At 37.6% G+C, this 20,545-nt stretch overlaps 1 protein-coding gene across 1 annotated transcript in view; it reads left to right on the top strand.

Annotated features, from left to right (window-relative positions):
- LOC135207991 (alpha-1D adrenergic receptor-like) overlaps positions 1–20,545 on the top strand; it is a 267,109-nt gene that overhangs the window by 246,218 nt on the left and 346 nt on the right. Inside the window, exon 2 of the mRNA XM_064240075.1 lies at positions 19,974–20,545. This exon is cut by the window's right edge and continues 346 nt beyond it. Coding sequence (XP_064096145.1) covers positions 19,974–20,051 — 78 coding nt within the window. The 3' untranslated portion in view covers positions 20,052–20,545. The remainder of the gene's footprint in view (positions 1–19,973) is intronic.

Below are 20,545 nucleotides of genomic sequence, written 5' to 3'. Positions count from 1 at the left end.
TGTATTGAATTCTCTCTCTCTCTCTCTTTCCCAGTTCTTAATTGCCCTTCTGAAAAGGCTTTTACAGTGTCTTCGCTAATTACCATTTGGGAGGTTTCCTCAGCGGGAAGTTGCTTGCTTGCTTGCTTGCTTGCTGACTGGTATGCGCTAAAATGCTCACTTAACGTCTTTCGAAATCGGGCGCTCTCAAAATTCTCTGGAGACCATTACTACGCCTCCGCTGCTGACGTTCTTGTTCAAGGGGTGGTGGTGATGGTGATGCGACGTTGTGCAGGTGGAAAGTGCCCGAAATTTGTGATGCTGTCTCTTTCGGGGATGGAGAAAGAGAAATAACGTAGTTGTTTTTTTATGAGGTTATATATATATATATATATATATATATTGTTATGACCCTTGTTGGGCCGGGGTGCAAGTTCTTTTGCACAAGAATAGAGAGGACAGTGATCTTACCAAGTATCCAGATAAATTCAGTCAGCGGAGACAAAAACACACAGGAAAACTCAACAATATTTATTAACAATCAAAGTAAAAGAATAATAAAGTCAGCCTTGTGACTATACCGGACACAACTTAGTCCTTACTACTCCCGTAGGAGTTCCTAATCACTAATACTAAACCCTAGACAGAAAATATTGAGAGATAAACTAAATAAATTAGTAAAATGGGCCCAACACCAACATAAATATAAATCAATACCTATCACTAAGCAGAGAGGAAAGAAGTAAGAGACCAACAGGGGGAAAACTTAATTCTCCTACCTACAATTATAAACTAAACCTTAAATATAAAAAGTATCAAACATCTTCATAGATAATACACAAGAAATAATGAAAACTACAGCCTCACTCGTGGCAAGATATACACTGATTGGCATATATATATATATAAATATAAAAATGTACGCAAAGAGCTTCTCACACTGAATAAGGGATGAATGATTCCCAAATGATTCAGGATAAACAGTTGCCTTGCCGTAGGCCGAAATAAAGGGGAGCCGTGATCTCTTACACTCTCTGGGACAATGCCACGTACCAGGCCAATACTCAGCTATCTGAAGGGCGTGCAGCTACACAGGTCACCAATACCATGGGGAAGGAGTCTGCCGTGCTCCCGACCAAAAACACAAGGGAAATTCCCAATACCTGGTAGCAACCGCCCTACTTGCACCTTCACGGGCCTCAATGCCCCCACCGCTGCAGCTCAGAAGGAAGTCGTAGGCAAACACAGTGATGTCCCTCCCACGTCCACTCTGTCGGGATCCAGCGCCGATATCAGAGCCCGCAGGAAAGTACACACAGTAAGGGGGTAAGTCACCGCAGATGGCCGAAATGCCCCTGCGCCTTCAATACTGACGACGACAAATCCTTCGAAGGTACGATTAAGAAAAGTATGCCAGCTGCACAACCATGCGGGGAGAATAGCGAGCCCGAACTGTTGTCGGGAAAGTCGCGCCCCCCTCCAATATCCTCACTGGTGTCCTTTTCACCAACCACTCAAAAGATAAACAAAACAAAAAAAACTAGCATTAATAAGATGCTCACAAACATTTAACAAGCGGGGAGGAGGTTTAACAAGCAGTTCGCTTGACGCTCAGCCGAGACCAAAGTAAAGCTTAAAACTAAAACCTTAAAACTAATTTCCTTACGCTAATTTTATATACAATAAATATAACAAAAAGCAGTAACAAGGCTGAGATAAAAATAAAGCAAAAGCAATGCCAATTACGTTAATACATGATACCTTCCTCCCCGAAGAAAAAAAAGAATTTTTCAGCAAAAATAATTTTTTTTTTTTTACTACTGTGGTATAAACAAACCTGTAAGGAAAGAACAATAAAGACAACCAATAACAGGCAAACATACAATAATAGAACAATAAACCTGAAACCAAATTGTTGTTAAAATATCAATAATAGAATATACCATGAGAGAATACAAACCAAACGCTTTATATAGCTTACCATTATTTTAAAGCTCAATGATAATACCATACTCTGAACCCAAAGTCAAAGCATGGCAAAAGACTGACATATCATAATACCAATAATTTAAACAGGATCATAACAGACACAAATCATCATATCTAAGGAAACCATCTTACCTAGCTTAACCTAAATAAACTTAGACACACACAGGCATACACCTTAACCTACAGCTCACCCACAATATAGTTCAAAAAGTCATATAAATAAATCAAATCAAAATTCTTAGTATACCGGGACAAATCAATCATTCGTTAGGAATCATGAACCATTATAACATAACAAGAGTGTACCACTCATAGAAACCTTACAGAAACTTACTAAATCTACAAAACAACTCTTGAAATATTACTTAAACTATACTACATTCAAAAGTAATTTTTTTTTTCATACAACCCAATTGGAGAAACGAGCAGGGCAGCGTACAAGAAGGATCAGGCAAGCACACTAAGTCCTAGAAAGGGCGTCAGGAATTTTATTGTCTGTCCCTTTTACGTGTTTAATAATTAGGTTGAATTCCTGCAGAAATAGGGCCCAACGCAAAATCCTCTGGTTGGCTCCCTTCATCCGCTCGATGAAAACCAAAGGATTGTGGTCCGTCCAAATCTCAACCGGAAAAGAAAAATTCGTCACATAAGGTTTGAAATGGTTAAGAGCGCGGACCAAAGAAAGAGCTTCCTTTTCAATGGTGGAGTAACGCCTTTCCGCCGCCAGAAGCTTCTTACTATAGTAAGATACAGGATGAACACCGTCCTCCTTCCGTTGGAAAAGGACCCCTCCAATCCCGACATCACTGGCATCTACCGCGATAATAAAAGGTTTCTGAAAATCTGGGGAAGTCAAAATAGGGTTAGTAATCAGCACAGATTTAAGTTTATTAAAAGATTCTTCACACCGATCAGACCACAAGAACCTTTTCCCTTTTTCTAATAAAGTAGTAAGAGGGTTTGGAAGCAAGATCTGAGTAATTACGCACGAAACGGCGGTAATAACCCGTCATGCCCAGCACCCTTCTTACCTCTCTAACATTACTTGGCCTTTTCAAATTAATAATAGCCTCGAGGTTAGCTTGTTTCGGAGCCACCTGACCCAAACCAACCTCGTGACCCAAATAACAAACCTTGGCCTGGCCCAATTCGCACTTAGCCAAATTAACAACTAGTCCTGCAGACCTAAGAGCTTCAAAAACCTTACGTAACCTTAGCATGTGGGTATCCCAGTCATTACTATATACCACCAAGTCATCGATATAAATTTCCGTTCCTTCCAAACCACAAATTACCCTATTCATGAGCCTCTGAAAAGTACAAGCTGCATTCTTCATTCCAAATGGCATAACCTTACACTCGTATAGGCCAAATGGAGTGACAAATGCTGATATCTCACGAGCTCGATCAGATAATGGAACCTGCCAATAACCTTTCAAAAGATCCAGCTTAGTAATAAATTTGGCAGAACCAATCCGATCCAAACAATCATCAATACGGGGAAGTGGAAACGAATCATTTTTAGTATTTTTGTTCACTTTGCGGTAGTCCACGCACATGCGGAACTTACCGTCTGCTTTTTTTACTAATACAATAGGAGAACTCCAGGGACTCACAGATGGTTGAATAAGGTCATGCTTCAACATGTACTCTATCTCCTTACTGACCAAATCCAATTTTACTGGGTTCAGCCGGTAAGGACTTTGCTTCACAGGAGAAGCACCACCTACATCAACGTCATGATTTAAAATATTTGTTCTACCTGGAGCATCCTGAAAAAGATCTGAAAATGAATAAATTAAGTTAAGCACATCCTTCCGTTTGTCAACATCTAAATGATCTAAACTACTTTTCAACATCTCCAAATTTTGCATATTTTCACCCAATGCATCTGAAGGAACCTGACACCCTAACTCATCTGAGTCCTCTGGAGGCACATCCACTACCACAGACACAGGCTCGTACACAATCGCTAATGGATCACCTTGCTTACCATGATAAGGTTTCAGCCTGTTAATGTGAAATACTCTACACTTACGGCTTGAACCGGGGGCCTCAATTTCATAGTTAAACTCTGACAGTTTCCTCAGAACCTTCCAAGGGCCCTTATATCTTGGTTCAAGAAAACTATCTGGGTCCATACTCAACACCAGCACTAGCTCCCCAGGTTCAAATGAACGTACCTTTACCTTTTTGTCAAAATTACCTTTCATTACCGACTGTGATCGTTCCAAATTTTCCCTGGCAAATTTCCAAGCACTAAACATTTTACCCTTCAAGTCTTCCACAAACCTTCCAACTTTTATTTCACCCTTCCGGTTTGATTCGAGCATTTCAAAAAACAATTTCCAACAATGGACCGCGAACCTTGTGCCCAAATACCAACTCAAAAGGAGCTACTCCAGTAGAAGAGTTAGGGTGGCTCCTGATAGCAAAGAGGGCAAAAGGGAGGGCTTTGTCCCAATCACTACCATTATCATAACAATGTTTCTTCAGGACAGACTTGAGGGTTTGGTGAAATCTTTCCACCACACCTTGACTCTCTGGGTGATAAGGTACGCTGGTAATGTGCTGAATGGCCAGTTCAGCACACTTACCCCTAAATACCTTACTCGTGAAATTCGTCCCGCAGTCGGTCTGAATTACACGAGGGAGACCATACTGGAAATAAATCAATAAGTTTTTCGAAAACAACTTTGGAAATAATACGCCTCATAGGTATAGCTTCAGGAAAACAAGAGGCTCTATCCATGATAGTTAATAAATATACGAAACCTGTTTTAGTCTTAGGTAAGGGACCTACAACATCAATTACTAACTCAGAAAATGGTTCACCTATGGCAGGTATGGGATGCAACGGGGCTTTAGGGATCCCCTGATTAGGTTTACCCATAACCTGACAAGTTTCACATTCTCTGATAAACTGCTTCACACTCAATTTAATTCCGGGCCACCAAAAATACCTAGCCAAGCTGTGGAAAAAGTTTTTAACACACCCAAATGACCTGAAAAAAAAATTGGTATGAGCTAATTCCAAAAATAGAATTTCTGAATTGAGAAGGTACCACAATCTGTTCCACTTCTACCAGTTTTATTCAAATTATCAGATGCGGGACGACTAAACCTATATAATAAGCCCTTACAACTCCAAACCTAGGTTTAGTCAGATCCTCAACATCGCCCAAGTCAAAATTAAACTCATCTTTTTGAGCTTTAATAAAAGCAGCTCTGTTCCAATCAAGTTTCATATCATTAAAACTACAGTATCATTACCACTACTCTCTACTGACCCGGGCCTTACTACATCTAACTCTACACTACTTAACATTAAGTCATCATCATTATCCACATCAAGTAAACTAACAGCTTTTGCTGCAGACCGAGTAATTACAGCCACGGGACTAGCATTTACAGATAATAAAGGGAAAATCTCCCGTCCTTCACTATCCAGCATATCATTTCCCAGGATACCATCAATACCGGGATAGGTAGACTATCCACCACAGCCAAACTCAGTGATGCGATCATACCCTGGAAAAGACATGCGGACATTAACCAAAGGAGCCGACACAATCGAGTCTGGGAAACCTCCCAATAATACAAAATTTCAGTATATTTCTCAGAACCATTCAGTGCCCTCTTCATGACCAACGATCGGGCAGAACCGGTGTCCCTAAAAAACTTCACCTGGACAACACAAGAGATCAAAAATCAATTTTCCAGGCCATACTATTGTCATACTTAAGTCACAATTGAGGATTAGGAGCATCAGACTTACTACTATTTCCTAAACTACCACTATCTACTACAGATCTGTCTACAGAACTACTACTTCTAACATTTGACCTATCATTAACTAATGCTACAGGACTTTGATTATTACGCTCTAGGTACCGCCTACGAGCATTACACTGGCTTTGGAAATGCCCTGGCTTATTACACCAGAAACATGTTCCTCTACGGCCTGATCCTCTGTTTCCATTATTATTGATCTTGTTATTTCCCCCATTTGGAAGTCTCTATTAACAAAAACTCAAGGGGGAGGAGGACCTCCTTGGACTCTACCCATATCCCTACCACCTGAAAAGGAATTAGTAACATTAATATTCTTAGAGATATTGGGAGTCAACAAGGGGAATGTTCAACTCTCCTACCACCACTATGGGGGAGCGAGATGAGGGGTTATTCCCAAGACCTTATAATTAAAACTCCACTACTGAAGCGTGAGTCAACACAAACTCATCTGCTAATTGAGCGGCACTACTCACTTTCATGGCCTTTACCTCCTCAAGGTGGACCCTTAACTCCCTGCTACAGGCCTTCTTAAACTCCTCAAGGAGCATCAGTTCGCGTAACGCAGCGAAAGTCACTACCTGACGACTTTTCAGCCAGTCGTCGAACTGTTCCTCCTTGACACGTGCAAATTCTACGAAGGACTGTGCAGGGTGTTTCATATAGTTCCGAAATCTGAGGCGGTAGGCCTCAGGGACCAGGTCCATATGCTTTCAAAATCAAGCTTTTCACTTTTTGGTAGTCCCGGGCTACTCCCTCCTCCAAGGCATTGTATACCCGAATTGCCTTGCCCACTAACCTACATTGGATTAGAACTGTCCACATCTCTGTGGGCCAGGACAATCGGGTGGCCACACGCTCAAATGCCTTGAAGAACTCAGGGAACATTTTGTTCGTCAAATACAGGCACTAATTTAGTGCCGCACCTAGATTGAACCTTTCCTGAAAATTTACTTTAGGGGAACTGGCCATATTGGTCCCCTGTAACCTTGCCATCTGCAAATTAAGGTTAGCCATCTCTAACTCGTGTCGCCTTGCCCCGCGTCGTTCTCCTCAAATTCAACCTTCCTTAACTCAATTCTTTTACATATTAACTTGTATTCCACCTCCTCCTTGGAGTCACCCAAAGCATTAACAGGGGCCAGGGGTTCAACTGGCACCGAATTAGGGGGGGGCAAGAATGGATTATTTGACACATTTTTAAGTAAGTGTGCAGGACCCTTATAAATGGTACCTGTACGAGGAGGATCCTCGAACAGGGTTAGGCCAGCTCTCACACTCACACTATCCTCTTCTAAATCATTCATACTCCCTTCACCAATTTACTATCCATATCACTCTCCCTATCCACTTAAATCTAAATGTCTTCAGCCTCTGCCAAGTCCTGGTTGACCTTATCCCTAACTGCCACCAATATTTCCTTCTTAGTGTCCACTGACTTCAGCGAACACCAACCACTTAGCACATTCAATTAAATGTTTTTTGTTTAACACTGGTAAGTGCTTAAGACAATCAGCCGACCCCAAAAACTCAGCTGGGTCAAAAATAAACTCTTCCATTTTAACACCAATAATTCAGGGGAAGGCAACACTATCAAAACAGTAACAAATACTGAAGAGTCCACCTGAGTGTCGCTCCACTGACCAAAATACCGGATACCCGTAGACTGCTCTATCCTGTCACGGTCGCCAAATATGTTATGACCTTGTTGGGCCGGGGTGCAAGTTCTTTTGCACAAGAATAGAGAGGACAGTGATCTTACCAAGTATCCAGATAAATTCAGTCAGCGGAGACAAAAACACACAGGAAAACTCAACAATATTTATTAACAATCAAAGTAAAAGAATAATAAAGTCAGCCTTGTGACTATACCGGACACAACTTAGTCCTTACTACTCCCGTAGGAGTTCCTAATCACTAATACTAAACCCTAGACAGAAAATATTGAGAGATAAACTAAATAAAATAAATTAGTAAAATGGGCCCAACACCAACATAAATATAAACCAATACCTATCACTAAGCAGAGAGGAAAGAAGTAAGAGACCAACAGGGGAAAACTTAATTCTCCTACCTACAATTATAAACTAAACCTTAAATATAAAAAGTATCAAACATCTTCATAGATAATACACAAGAAATAATGAAAACTACAGCCTCACTCGTGGCAAGATATACACTGATTGGCATATATATATATAAATATAAAATGTACGCAAAGAGCTTCTCACACTGAATAAGGGATGAATGATTCCCAAATGATTCAGGATAAACAGTTGCCTTGCCGTAGGCCGAAATAAAGGGGAGCCGTGATCTCTTACACTCTCTGGGACAATGCCACGTACCAGGCCAATACTCAGCTATCTGAAGGGCGTGCAGCTACACAGGTCACCAATACCATGGGGAAGGAGTCTGTCGTGCTCCCGACCAAAAACACAAGGGAAATTCCCTACCTGGTAGCAACCGCCCTACTTGCACCTTCACGGGCCTCAATGCCCCACCGCTGCAGCTCAGAAGGACGTCGTAGGCAAACACAGTGATGTCCCTCCCACGTCCACTCTGTCGGGATCCAGCGCCGATATCAGAGCCCGCAGGAAAGTACACACAGTAAGGGGGTAAGTCACCGCAGATGGCCGAAATGCCCCTGCGCCTTCAATACTGACGACGACAAATCCTTCGAAGGTACGATTAAGAAAAGTATGCCAGCTGCACAACCATGCGGGGAGAATAGCGAGCCCGAACTGTTGTCGGGAAAAAGTCGCGCCCCTCCAATATCCTCACTGGTGTCCTTTTCACCAACCACTCAAAAGATAAACAAAACAAAAAAAACTAGCATTAATAAGATGCTCACAAACATTTAACAAGCGGGGAGGAGGTTTAACAAGCAGTTCGCTTGACGCTCAGCCGAGACCAAAGTAAAGCTTAAAACTAAAACCTTAAAAACTAATTTCCTTACGCTAATTTTATATACAACAAAATATAACAAAAAGCAGTAACAAGGCTGAGATAAAAATAAAGCAAAAGCAATGCCAATTACGTTAATACATGATAAATATATATATATCTAAGATATATATATATATAGATATAATAGATATAATATATATATATATTGTGATGGCGTGTTAACCACCACACGATACACTTATAAAATTATCTGATACTTGTATTCAACAGGATACGAAATTCAGAAGGTGTGAAATCGTACCACAACCTTAAACCACAGTGTGCAAAATCAATTCAGGGGTGAAAAGAAACACTTGAGGAAAATCACTTAAATTTGATACATAACTCTTAGGCAGAAATCACACCTGAACGTCTATAATACAAATACATATGAATAACACTCACGCTTAAATAGCCATTAAAACAAATCCCAAATACGCAACTAATAACAGAAACCTACACATTCAAACACAAAAAGGAGGGGGTCCAGATAGGAGGAGAAAGGCAAAAAGAAAGAATATCCTAACAAATACACACTAATATTCCTAACAACTTCTCCGTATGTTTTAAAGTTCTCCTCTTACAAGGCAAGGTACAACTCCACGTCTGGAAGTATCAAACTGTCCACTGAACACAGCAGGGGAACATTTGCCGTGAGTTTAATAAGTATAAATATTTTACCTTGGGGCAGAAAGGTCCTTTTGGCTTTATAACTGAACCAAAGGCGTAGAAGGATCAATCCTGAAGCTGTAGACTGGGAGATCCAGAGGTATGTAGGGTGTGAATAATCTCCAGTCCATGTACATGGGCAGAGGCCAAAAATCAGCACCAACGGTCAATCAAAACAGCGCCCAAGAGAAGGTCCAGGAAACGATTGGCTCATATAACCACTGAAGACTTCCATATCCCCTCTGGTCAACAAGGGCCGAGGGTTTGGGGGTGGGAAGAAGGCCACACCCAGTGAAATCACCAAATATGGAATTTGGAAAGAAGATTAGCAAAAACATACAACAAGCCAAACACCGGAGAGGAGTAAACTAGCAATTACAATTCTTAACTAATTAACAGTTTAGAAATAATGTAATACATTATTCACCTATCATTGACTGGCAACGAGATGACAACATATATATATATATATATATATATATATACTATATATATATATATATATATATATATATATATATATATATATAGATATATGTAAATACTGAATCTCTCCTCAACTTAGAACCTTCAGATCTTTATACCAGTTCTTAATTATTTTGCTTTTTTTTAGAAGTCTATCTAAAGATGAGATATACCTTTCATTCTTTACTTAAATATCCCACAGTCTCGTAATACTTCTTATCCCTATTAAGAATGTTCTTAGGAGTAAAAGGAACTTATCAAACTCATATTCAACTTTATATTTCCTTTATCCCTCAAATTCCTTTAAAGTTCCGTGAGTATTATTCTACTCTCTCTCTCTCTCTCTCTCTCTCTCTCTCTCTCTCTCTCTCTCTGTATATATATATACATATATATATATATATATATATATATATATATATATATAATGTATGTATATACATAATATGCACTTAGATATTTATATCTTGTCATATAAATGCAAAAGTGTATGTTTGTATGTTTGAAAAGTTATGAGCTATTGAAGTCCGAACCGCTTGACCAATCTAGACAGAATTTGGCACGAGCCGTTCATTTGATCCAACTTAGATAATAGGGCACTTTTCAATCCCGCACCCCCGCCTACCCCATCCCCCTTCCCTTTCCCCCCTTCCCTCTTCCCTTTGTAATGTATGTGGTAAATAAGCTCCGCTATTTGTGCCTCATTTCGTGTACGCGAGACTATAGAAATATATTATTGAAAATTAGATTTAGTGTTTAGGTTTAGAGGGGGTTCTGTTTAGGTTTAGTAGGTCGTGTGTTTAGGTTTAGTAAGGTTTTATTTAGGTACAGTAGGTGTCTTTAGGTTTAGTAAGTGTGTCTTCAGGTTCAGTAGAGATGTGTTTAGATTTGTTAGGAGTGTGTTTAGGTTCAGTGGGTGGTGTGTTTATGTTTAGAGGGGATATGTTAAGGTTTAGTAAGGGTGTATTTAGGTTTAGTATGGATGTGTTTAGATTTGTTGGGAGTGTGTTTAGGGGGTGTGTTTAGGTTTAGTGAGATTGTACTTTGGTTTAGTAAGGGGTGTGTTTACCTTTAGCAGGGGCGTGTGTTCAGGTTTAGTGGGGTTGCATTTAGGTTTAGTGAGGGATGGGTGTTTAGGTTTAGTGGGGGTGTAGTTTGTTTTTTAGTGTGTTTAGGTTTAGTTGGTCTGTGTTTAGGTTTAGTGGGTGTTGTGTTAGTTTAGGTTTCGAGGGAAGTGTTTAATTTTAGTGCGTGTTGTATTAGTTTAGGTTTAGAGGGGAGTCTTTAAGTTTAATGGGGGTTGTGTTGTGGTTTAGAGGGATGTGCTTAGGTTTAGTGGGGTTGTGTTTTGGTTAGTCTGTTTTGCTTAGGTGTGATCAGGGAGTTTCAGCTATTTAGGGGCGTGTCTGTAGGTTTTGTGGAGACTATGTTTAGGTTTAGCAGGGTGCCTTTAGGTTTAATTGGGGATGTGTTTAGGTTTAGTGGGGGAAATTTAGTTTAGTGAGGGTGTATTTAGTTTTAGTGACGGATGTGTTTAGATTTTGTGGGTGGTGTGTTTAGGTTTAGTGGAGGGCGCATATAGGTTTAGTTTAGGTTGATTCGGAGGGGTGTTTATTAAGTGGAGGATGTGTTTAGGTTTAGTGGGAGTGTGTTTTGGTCTAGTGGGGGTATGTTTAGGTTTAGAGGGGTAAGTGTTTAGGTTTCGTATTGGTGTGTTTCAATTCAGGGGGATGTTTAGTTTTAGTGGGTTGTTTTTAGGTTTAGTCAGTGGTGTGTTTAGGTTATAGGGGGATTGGGGTTGCATTTAGGTTTAGTGGCATTTATGTGTTTACATTTAGTGGGGGTTTGTCAGCTAGTATGTATATATATATATTGTAAGGGTGTTAAGCACCTCTTGTATTGTTTTCTTGTCTCGGACGATCGAAACGGTTGTTTCGGGTTGTTTCCCCGTGAGGGTCGTTTCACCTCTTGTTTATTGGTAGAAGAGGTGGAGGTAAGGTAACGTCCGACAGCCCGTGTCTGACTGCTTCAGTCAGTAAGGTACAGAGACCTGAGCAGGTTGTAAGCAGCATGGGGTTTCCTTGCAGTCACGGTTGGAGTCCTTAATGGCTATTTGGTTAAGACTCAGGACCTGCAGGGTTAAGGACGAGCATAAAGATGTTCGGCAGAGCCAGTTTTGTCTGGGTTAGCAGCTTCGTCTGCGTCATGTTGAGGAGCACGGCTTCAGAGTTGCAGCTTCGTCTGTTCTCATGAAGGGCAGTTTCGTCTGCGTTGTGTGTACAGCTTCGTCTGTGTTCTCCTGAAGGGCAGCTTCGTCTGTGTTGTGTGTACAGCTTCGTCTGTGTTCTCCTGAAGGGCAGCTTCGTCTGCGTTGTGTGTACAGCTTCGTCTGTGTTCTCCTGAAGGCAGCTTCGTCGTGTTGTGTGTACAGCTTCGGCTGGGTGAATTTCTTCAGGAGGTATTCTTAGTGGGTCCTGGGTGTTGAGTGTCCTGTAGCATTGAATGCATAAGGCTTTAGTGCCTTAGGTTTTCCCCAGTGTTTTGATATTAATGCTTAAGGTAATTATGAAATTGAAACTGTGTATTTATGGCATAATTTGTTAACCCTGCTTTTGATTTTTATGGTCCATTATTAATTTGTTTCTATAGTTGTAACTTGCTAACTATTTGATAACTGCTCGTATTAAGGTTACTGTATTAATTGTGATTGCATTATACAGATCCTGTATGTAAAGTAATTATTTTTCCCCTGCTTGCATGGAATGTTTAATTTTGGTTATTTGATGTACTGACTCTTCACTTCATTTGTTAATGATTGTTATACTGATTGTTCGATATTTGCCTTTTTGATATTTGCCTTTTCTGATAATATTCAGATTAAATGTGGTTATTTTTTGCTTAATGGTTTTTGATTTGCCACTGGTGCCTTTATGTAAATATCATTGTACATTTATATATAATAAATTAGTCTTAAGGTCTCTGTTTCGTATTACTTGTTTCGTCCTCCTTTGTCTGTCTCAATTGCTGCCAGATTTTCAGTCCTGATAAATTTTTTTTCATTTATTTTTTTTATACTTATTTTTTTTATTTATTTTTTCATAATTATGTTTTTAAAAAAGAACCTGATTAACCCAACAGTGGTTTCATAACAATATATATATATATATAGATATATATATATATATATATATATATATATATATATATATATATATATGTGTGTGTGTGTGTGTGTGTGTGTGTGTACGTGAATAGACAGATGGACAGACAGATAGATACACGACTGCGATTTTTGTAATTGATCTCTCTTACATTTGTACATTTGTTTGAATTGTGAGCCGCTGTGCTACGAAGATACGATCATGCCATCAATCATGATTTCCGACCTGTCAGTTTTCCAAAGGCAATCACAGACATATGAAACCGACCGAAATATAAGTACTGACAGGAGTATTTATCATGAAACAGGTGGTTTAGTTTTAAAGTTTTTCCATTTATAATATCTACTATTTTCTCTCTCTCTCTCTCTCTCTCTCTCTCTCAATTAGTGACAGGAGTATTTATCATGAAACAGGTGGTTTAGTTTTAAAGTTTTTCCATTTATAATATCTACTATTATTCTCTCTCTCTCTCTCTCTCTCTCTCTCTCTCTCTCTCTCTCTCTCTTCTCTCTCTCTCTTAATCAATGACAGGTGTATTTATGAAACAGAAGTTCAGTTTTCAACTTTTCCTTTTCATGATATTTTATAGCTCTCTCTCTCTCTCTCTCTCTCTCTCTCTCTCTCTCTGCTCCAGTACTCATGTTTGTTCTGTTTTTTGACCTAACTAATCCATTAAGATTCGCAGTCACTTCGCGTGACCTTTCAAAAGTGGAGCTTCTAATTATTCCCCTCATTATCTGCCTTCAGTGACAAGATTCTGGAGGTATTTATCCTACATAAATCAGAATAATCATTATAACAAAAAAAAGTATGCAAACAGTATTATTAGGGATGTTATTAGGTTTAAGCTGCACGTAATGCCTTCTGACCTTAATGGAATGGAATTTTTTTTTCTAATTATGAAACGTGCAAAATAAAAATGAAAAAATTTACTTTGCTGGTATGCTATTTAATTTATTCAAATTCATTCCTCTCATATGATACACTTTGTAATTTGTAGGGACGAAAAAATGTTCTTCTCGCTGGCGCTAATTTTTCGAAATAATTATGTAGATTGCATTTTGGAAAAAGCAACAATGGGCCAATGTACGGCCGAATTGTATCCCAAGATGTTTCAAAATACGATCACTCTTGTGAAATAGCGTGCTTATTATATGAAGACAACGCACTTACGATAGTAAGTAGATTCTATTATATAAAATATATATATTTTGGAAGTTAAGAAATACAGACTGACTTTGAGGTGCTCGTGAAGAAAATGTTATGTCCTTATTTCCAAAGAATAAAAGTGACTGAATTTTATTAATAGATATTAACTGATAATTCGAGTAAAAGAAAAAAAAGGAATGTAAAAAGTTAACAGCTTCAAGAACAGCAGACAGTCATTTCATCCCGGCAACATTATTATTATGAATTACGAAAAAACTGCTTCTCCTACCTCCAGATTTCCTCCACTTCCTTCCTCGCGTTATGTGCTTCCTCTCCCCGATTCGCCTCCTGTCACTTTTCCATCGGTTCCTCGTTCCGTAATGATCTTCATTCCTTCGTTCCTAGGAGAGTTTGCTAATGGTAATACTAAATCTTCCCAAGGAAAAGAAATTCGTTAAAAAAAATTAAAGTCTATTCCCAAAAGACAAAGCGAGAAAGAGAGAAAGAGAGAGAGAGAGGATTAATAAGGAAAAAGTTCTGCAATTTCAAAAGGAATCACATATTTCTCTAGTCGGAGAGGAAACGTGCCCCGTGATTTGCAGAAGAATTGCTATTTATGGCGTTTTGAAAAAAAGAGGCGAATAAAAATTTAGATATCTTTAATGATGTTTTATGTCTCATGGTGTATATATTGGGCGTTAGGAGACAATGTATCTAACGATAGATAGACCAGATGAGTATTAAGAATGCATGAATTCATCCCAACAGTATTGGTCAAGCTTAGAATGAAGATAACTGAATCTCAAAATAATTATAATTATTATGATTATATTTAACATATTGCCGGCTGTCTAGGTACTTTGAAGCTTCACATGATGTTAAAATGTTTAGTTGCTTAAGAATTAATGCAGATATTTGATTGCTTTTTGTGCATTTTTAAAATGATTTTCCCTTTCGCGTACTATCACATGAAGGGACGCACCTTATATATATATATATATATATATATATAATATATATATAATATATTATATAATATATATATAATATATTATATATATACTTATATATTATAATAATATCTATATATAGCTATATATATAATATATATTATATATATATATATATCATACTATATATTACTATCATATATATATATATATTATATATATATAATATACTATATATATATATATAATATATATATATATATAAATATACTATAATATATATATATATATATATCTCTCTCTCCTTCTCCTCTCTCTCTCTCTCTCTCTTCTCTCTCTCTCGTCATCTCTCTCTCTCTGCTCTCTTTCTCTCTTTTCTTCTCTCTTACGCACTTGAATAAGGTAAATGGTGCGTATGCACACACCTTGAGAACGAGGTAGAAAAAAATAACAAAAAAAAAGAAGCCTGCCTAAGGCGAAGCCTAGAAAAATAATATCTCTCTCTCTCTCTCTCTCTCTCTCTCTCTCTCTCTCTCTCTCTCTCTCTCCTTCCACCCGTGGCTGTAATGTAGTGAAGGAAGACGTAGAGCATTTTCAATCAAGACGGAATTTAGAGGTGTGTGAAAAACCAGGGGATGCACTTTGATTGACAGTTAATTATCTAGAGAAGTTAGATGACAGGAATGATTTGAAGTGTGGTGAATCGATCATAGGAATTTTTTTATATATGCACGTATATATATATATGTGTATAATAGTATATATATATATATATATATATATATATATATATATACATATATATATATATATATATATATATATATATATATATATATATATTATATATATATATATATTATATATATATATATATATATATATATATATATATATATATATATATATATATGTGTGTGTGTGTGTGTGTGTGTGTGTGTATATATATGAATAACTTGATCATGAAGTATATAAAACGTGATGCTATGTATAAGTAAAGGTTTTTTGCCACGAAGGAAAAAATGAAAAAGCAAGATAGCCGAGTAGTTTCGGTCCTGTTCGGGTCCGAACAGGACCGAAAGTACTCGGCTATCTCGCTTTTTCATTTTTTCCTTCGTGGAAAAAACCTTTATTTATATATATATATATATATATATATATATATATATATATATATATATATATATATATATATATATATATATATATATATATATATATATATATATATATATATATATATATATATATATATATATATATATATATATATATATATATATATATATATCATATCATATCACATTCCGTGATTCATGACATACATCGAGCTGCAAATGTACTTTAATATCTAATTCGCTCTACCTCAGAATAATATATTTTCATATATGTTAACCGAAAGGGAATTTTATTAGTCGATAAGATATTTGTCGGCTTCACGGGTGCGAACCATCGAACCCAACAAATCCAGGACGCACAGTGAAGCTTTATCGACTATAAAAAAAAAAAAATCCCCTTCGGTTAACATATATAAAAATATATTAATCCGAGGTAGAGCGAATTAGATATTGAAGGAAATTTGTAGCTCGATGTATGTACATGAATCACGGAATGTGATATGATATGATATATATATATATATATATATATATATATATATATATATATATATATATATATATATATATATATAACTATTATATATCTGACCAAATTATTAATAATTTTTGCTCCATGTTCTTAATTGTGCAGAAGCTACCGCATAAGTGTTCTGCATAGAAAATGTCACGAAAATAGCATTCTACTTCTGAAACAAAGAAGATCAAGCGAATGATATATCACACCGGTTGAGGTCAAGATAGTTCCGACTTGGGTTCTTTGTGACAGTAGAGCAAAGTTGATGTAATTTCATGAATGAACACTTCCTTTTAATGTAATGAGATACTAGGACGTCACGTAAGGCTTCATACACGCTCACACACTCACATACACAAAGGGAAGTGAAGAATTCCTGGTAGCTCTTAAGGTGAAATTACTTTTTAAAAACTATAATAGTTGGTTTGGTGACTTATTGCTGTGTAGTAATATATGGATGACTATCTAATGATTAGTAATGAAGGCTTCCGTGTGATTATCCGTGTAAAACAATATTTTCGTTGGTATTCGGAGATGAGTCCGCTGATAACTAGTGAAAATAATACTAGTGGTAGTAATAGTATTAGCAGTATTAGTAGAACTAGTTCTAGTTGTTGTATGTAATAGCAGGAGTAATAATAGCACTATTAGTATTAGTAGAAATATATAAATGGTGAGGAATATGATGTTTATTTTGAATATTTCGAGAAATTCCTTCACTCATGAGTTATACTCGAATATCTTATTCATGCCGTTTAATCCTTCATAAACTCTGCCTTTCCATCATTAACCTCAATGTCATCGTAAAGAGACGACTGAAAAACGTATAAGAAAAGTAAATGTATTTTTTAAAGCGTAATTTTTAAAAAAATACGAAAAGAAGTATACCACAGGAGATTAATGTATGCGCGTGGAATGGCAACAGCTGAACGAGGACTTAGAAGAAGAAGAAGAGGAAGAAGAAAGAAAAAGTCTTAATTCAGCAATTTCCTTTGGCAATTTGTGCCGAGAGCAACGAATTTTCTCTCGGCTCATTTAGATCCTCCCTCCACGTGACGTTTGGAGTTTAATCCAGGCTCAGTTTTACTCGGGTCACAAGTGGTTCCTTTGATGGAGTTGGTAAACCCGAGACCCACTCCCCACCCCCTAAAAATAATTATAAATAAAAACAAAATAAGTCGTGTCTTGTTTACGAAGTCGCGGCGACGCGACGGTCGAAAACGTTTGTCTTCTCATAATGGGACGGAAGAATGAATATTTTGTCGTATTTTGAGAATCTTTGGGAAAGTAGGTTTTGTTATGGGTGAAAGTGTATCAGAATCATTTTTTTTTTATGGGGGGCTATCGAGGTCGCATTTGTTTGTTTTTTAATCAAAAGCAATTATATTTTTGGTTTAGATTTTACCTGTGGCTGTATGTGTTTCGTGTTGCAAGTTGAAGAATTATCTTTTTGGTTTAGATTTTGATTTACATAATACTGATTATAGTCATTCTAATCTTTAAAGGTTAGTTTTAAGTCTGCAATTTTCAACACGTTCGTCGAACGCAATGAAAGGAAGAAATGTCTTACGACAGCTAATATTTAAACTGCATCATTGGTTTTGAAAATTAAAATAATTTTTTTTTTCTTTTTTATTTCTTACCCAAAACTGATTATAGTGAATTTTTTTTTAGGTTACTTTTAAGTCTGTACTTTGCCACACGTTCGTTGAACGCAGTAAAATAAGAAATTACGTCCGACAGTTAATATTTAAACTGCATTACAGACGCGTTTCACGACAAGGCACAAGACACACTGCAACAATTGCAACAATTTCTCGCTGGAAAAGAATGATTCCGAGCAACGAAAACTCCTCTCTCCTTCGTGACGAGAGAGAGAGAGAGTAGCGAAAGAAAGAATTGTCGAGGAGAGAGAAAATGCGACCCGGAGGCAGAATAGGAGAAGGCGAAGAAGGAGGAGAATGGAAGGCAGAGAAAGAGGGGAATGAAAGACGAGAGGTTGGGGGAGAGGGGGAGGTTGGAGGAGGGGGAGGAGGGATGAAAGAAGGGAAATGGCCGGTTTCCGCTAAAGGGCCCAGACCTTAAAAGTGAACTTCATGATAACTGAAGGTTCAATGACCCGCAAAAGTTTAATGATGTATAGAAGGGCAGATTCAAGACCAATTAAAGCAGAGCGCTTGCCAGCGAGCGCAATGGAGCAACGGACCTGCAAAAGGTTAAGGAATAAAGAGAGAGAGAGAGAGAGAGAGAGAGAGAGAGAGAGAGAGAGAGACGGTGTGCGAGAGGGAAAGCGACAGATAGACAGAAAAAGAAAGGGAAAGTGGTGGAGAGTATAGGAGAGGGAGAGAGAAAGAGATAGGTAAAAAGAAATAGAGGGAGAGAGAAAGAGAAAAAAAAGTGAGAGAGAAGAAAAGTGGAAGGAAAAGAGAGAGAGAGAGAGAGAGAGAGAGAGAGAGAGAGAGAGAGAGAGAGAGAGAGAGAGAGGGCGAATTTTAAACCACTTTCCAAAAACTGTCAAATGGAATTTTCAGGGAAAAGTTCGGAGGCAAAAATCTTCGCGGAAGTTCAGCGTCTTGGCCATTATTCACAAAACCTCGTACGTACCCTTCCTCGCCGAAATGTCCGCCAGTCTTTGCTATATTTACGTCTTAAATGACTTCTGGTCCGCTAGCAACAGGTGACTGGCTGCTCCTCGAGGGTGTAATTATCATTTTAGAGGAGGGTAAAGAGACTTGGCTTTCCTTTCTGTAATGGCTGGCTTTGGGAATAGATTATATCTATGTGTTCACAAGACTAAATTCGAATCTGAATCTTCGATGTCATTCCAAACTTTCCTGCATCATCAAGGTAGCTTACTCTTATGTTCATAGCAATTACATTTTAACTTCAGTCATTCAACTCATTTTTTGTAATAAAAGTGAAGATTGTGTGGCCAGTTATTCTCAAGGACAGATTGTGGCTGAACTGCATTCATGGGTCCATAAAATAATTTAAATCTTCAGTATCATTCCAGACGTTTCTATCTAATCAGTACAACCTATTCTTATGTTCCCAGAAATCACATTTATGATTTTGCCATTTTTCTAACAAAAGTTATGGAATTGTTTTGTAGTATTTATTTTTGATGACTACCCTGGGACTAAACTATAGAACTTAATTAGAATCTTCAATTTAATCCTAGACGTTTTTGCTTAATCAGTACAACCTACTCTTATTAATTCATTTTTTTTATTTACAGGTAAGTGATGACGCCCTCACCAAGGTGCATCGTGGCAAAATAACGTTTAACATCGCCGTATGTCACTTCAAAAGATAAGTAATAATTAAGTATTTAAGTATTCATAATATAAACTGTAATTCGATAGTTCTTTGTAATTGGCAGCCATTCGGGGAAAGTAATGATATTATGTACAGTAATTCTGTTGACTCAGTACCAAACGGATTTTAATTCTGCTCATTTTGATAAAGATATTAATCACTTCATTAGCTCAACCCGACGTGCAAGATGTACGATGACAGTATTTCCTTTCTTCTTTGATAGTTCAAATGCGAATTTTTTCTTACATACTATACTATGCTAGACTGACAACGCTAAGCATACAGAATCATAAAAGCGAGCGAGCTCGAATAGGCGTTGTTGTAAATACTCTTAAGAGCTTTTACAGCAGGAATCAGGGTTGCGCGTTTTATGGCAGACTGAAGAGGATTGCGGGATATAAAAGGGGAGAGATATCCGCGGATGGGAAGACATAAGGGAAGAGACGACTATACGGCTCTTCCTTTAAAAAGAATCCTGGATGGCTTGTTTGC

The sequence above is a fragment of the Macrobrachium nipponense genome, chromosome 11, assembly GCF_015104395.2.
Source record: "Macrobrachium nipponense isolate FS-2020 chromosome 11, ASM1510439v2, whole genome shotgun sequence".
NCBI classification, from domain to species: Eukaryota; Metazoa; Arthropoda; class Malacostraca; order Decapoda; family Palaemonidae; genus Macrobrachium; species Macrobrachium nipponense.
The sequence above is the reverse complement of the archived record's forward strand: the minus strand, read 5'-3'. Positions and strand labels throughout refer to the sequence as shown.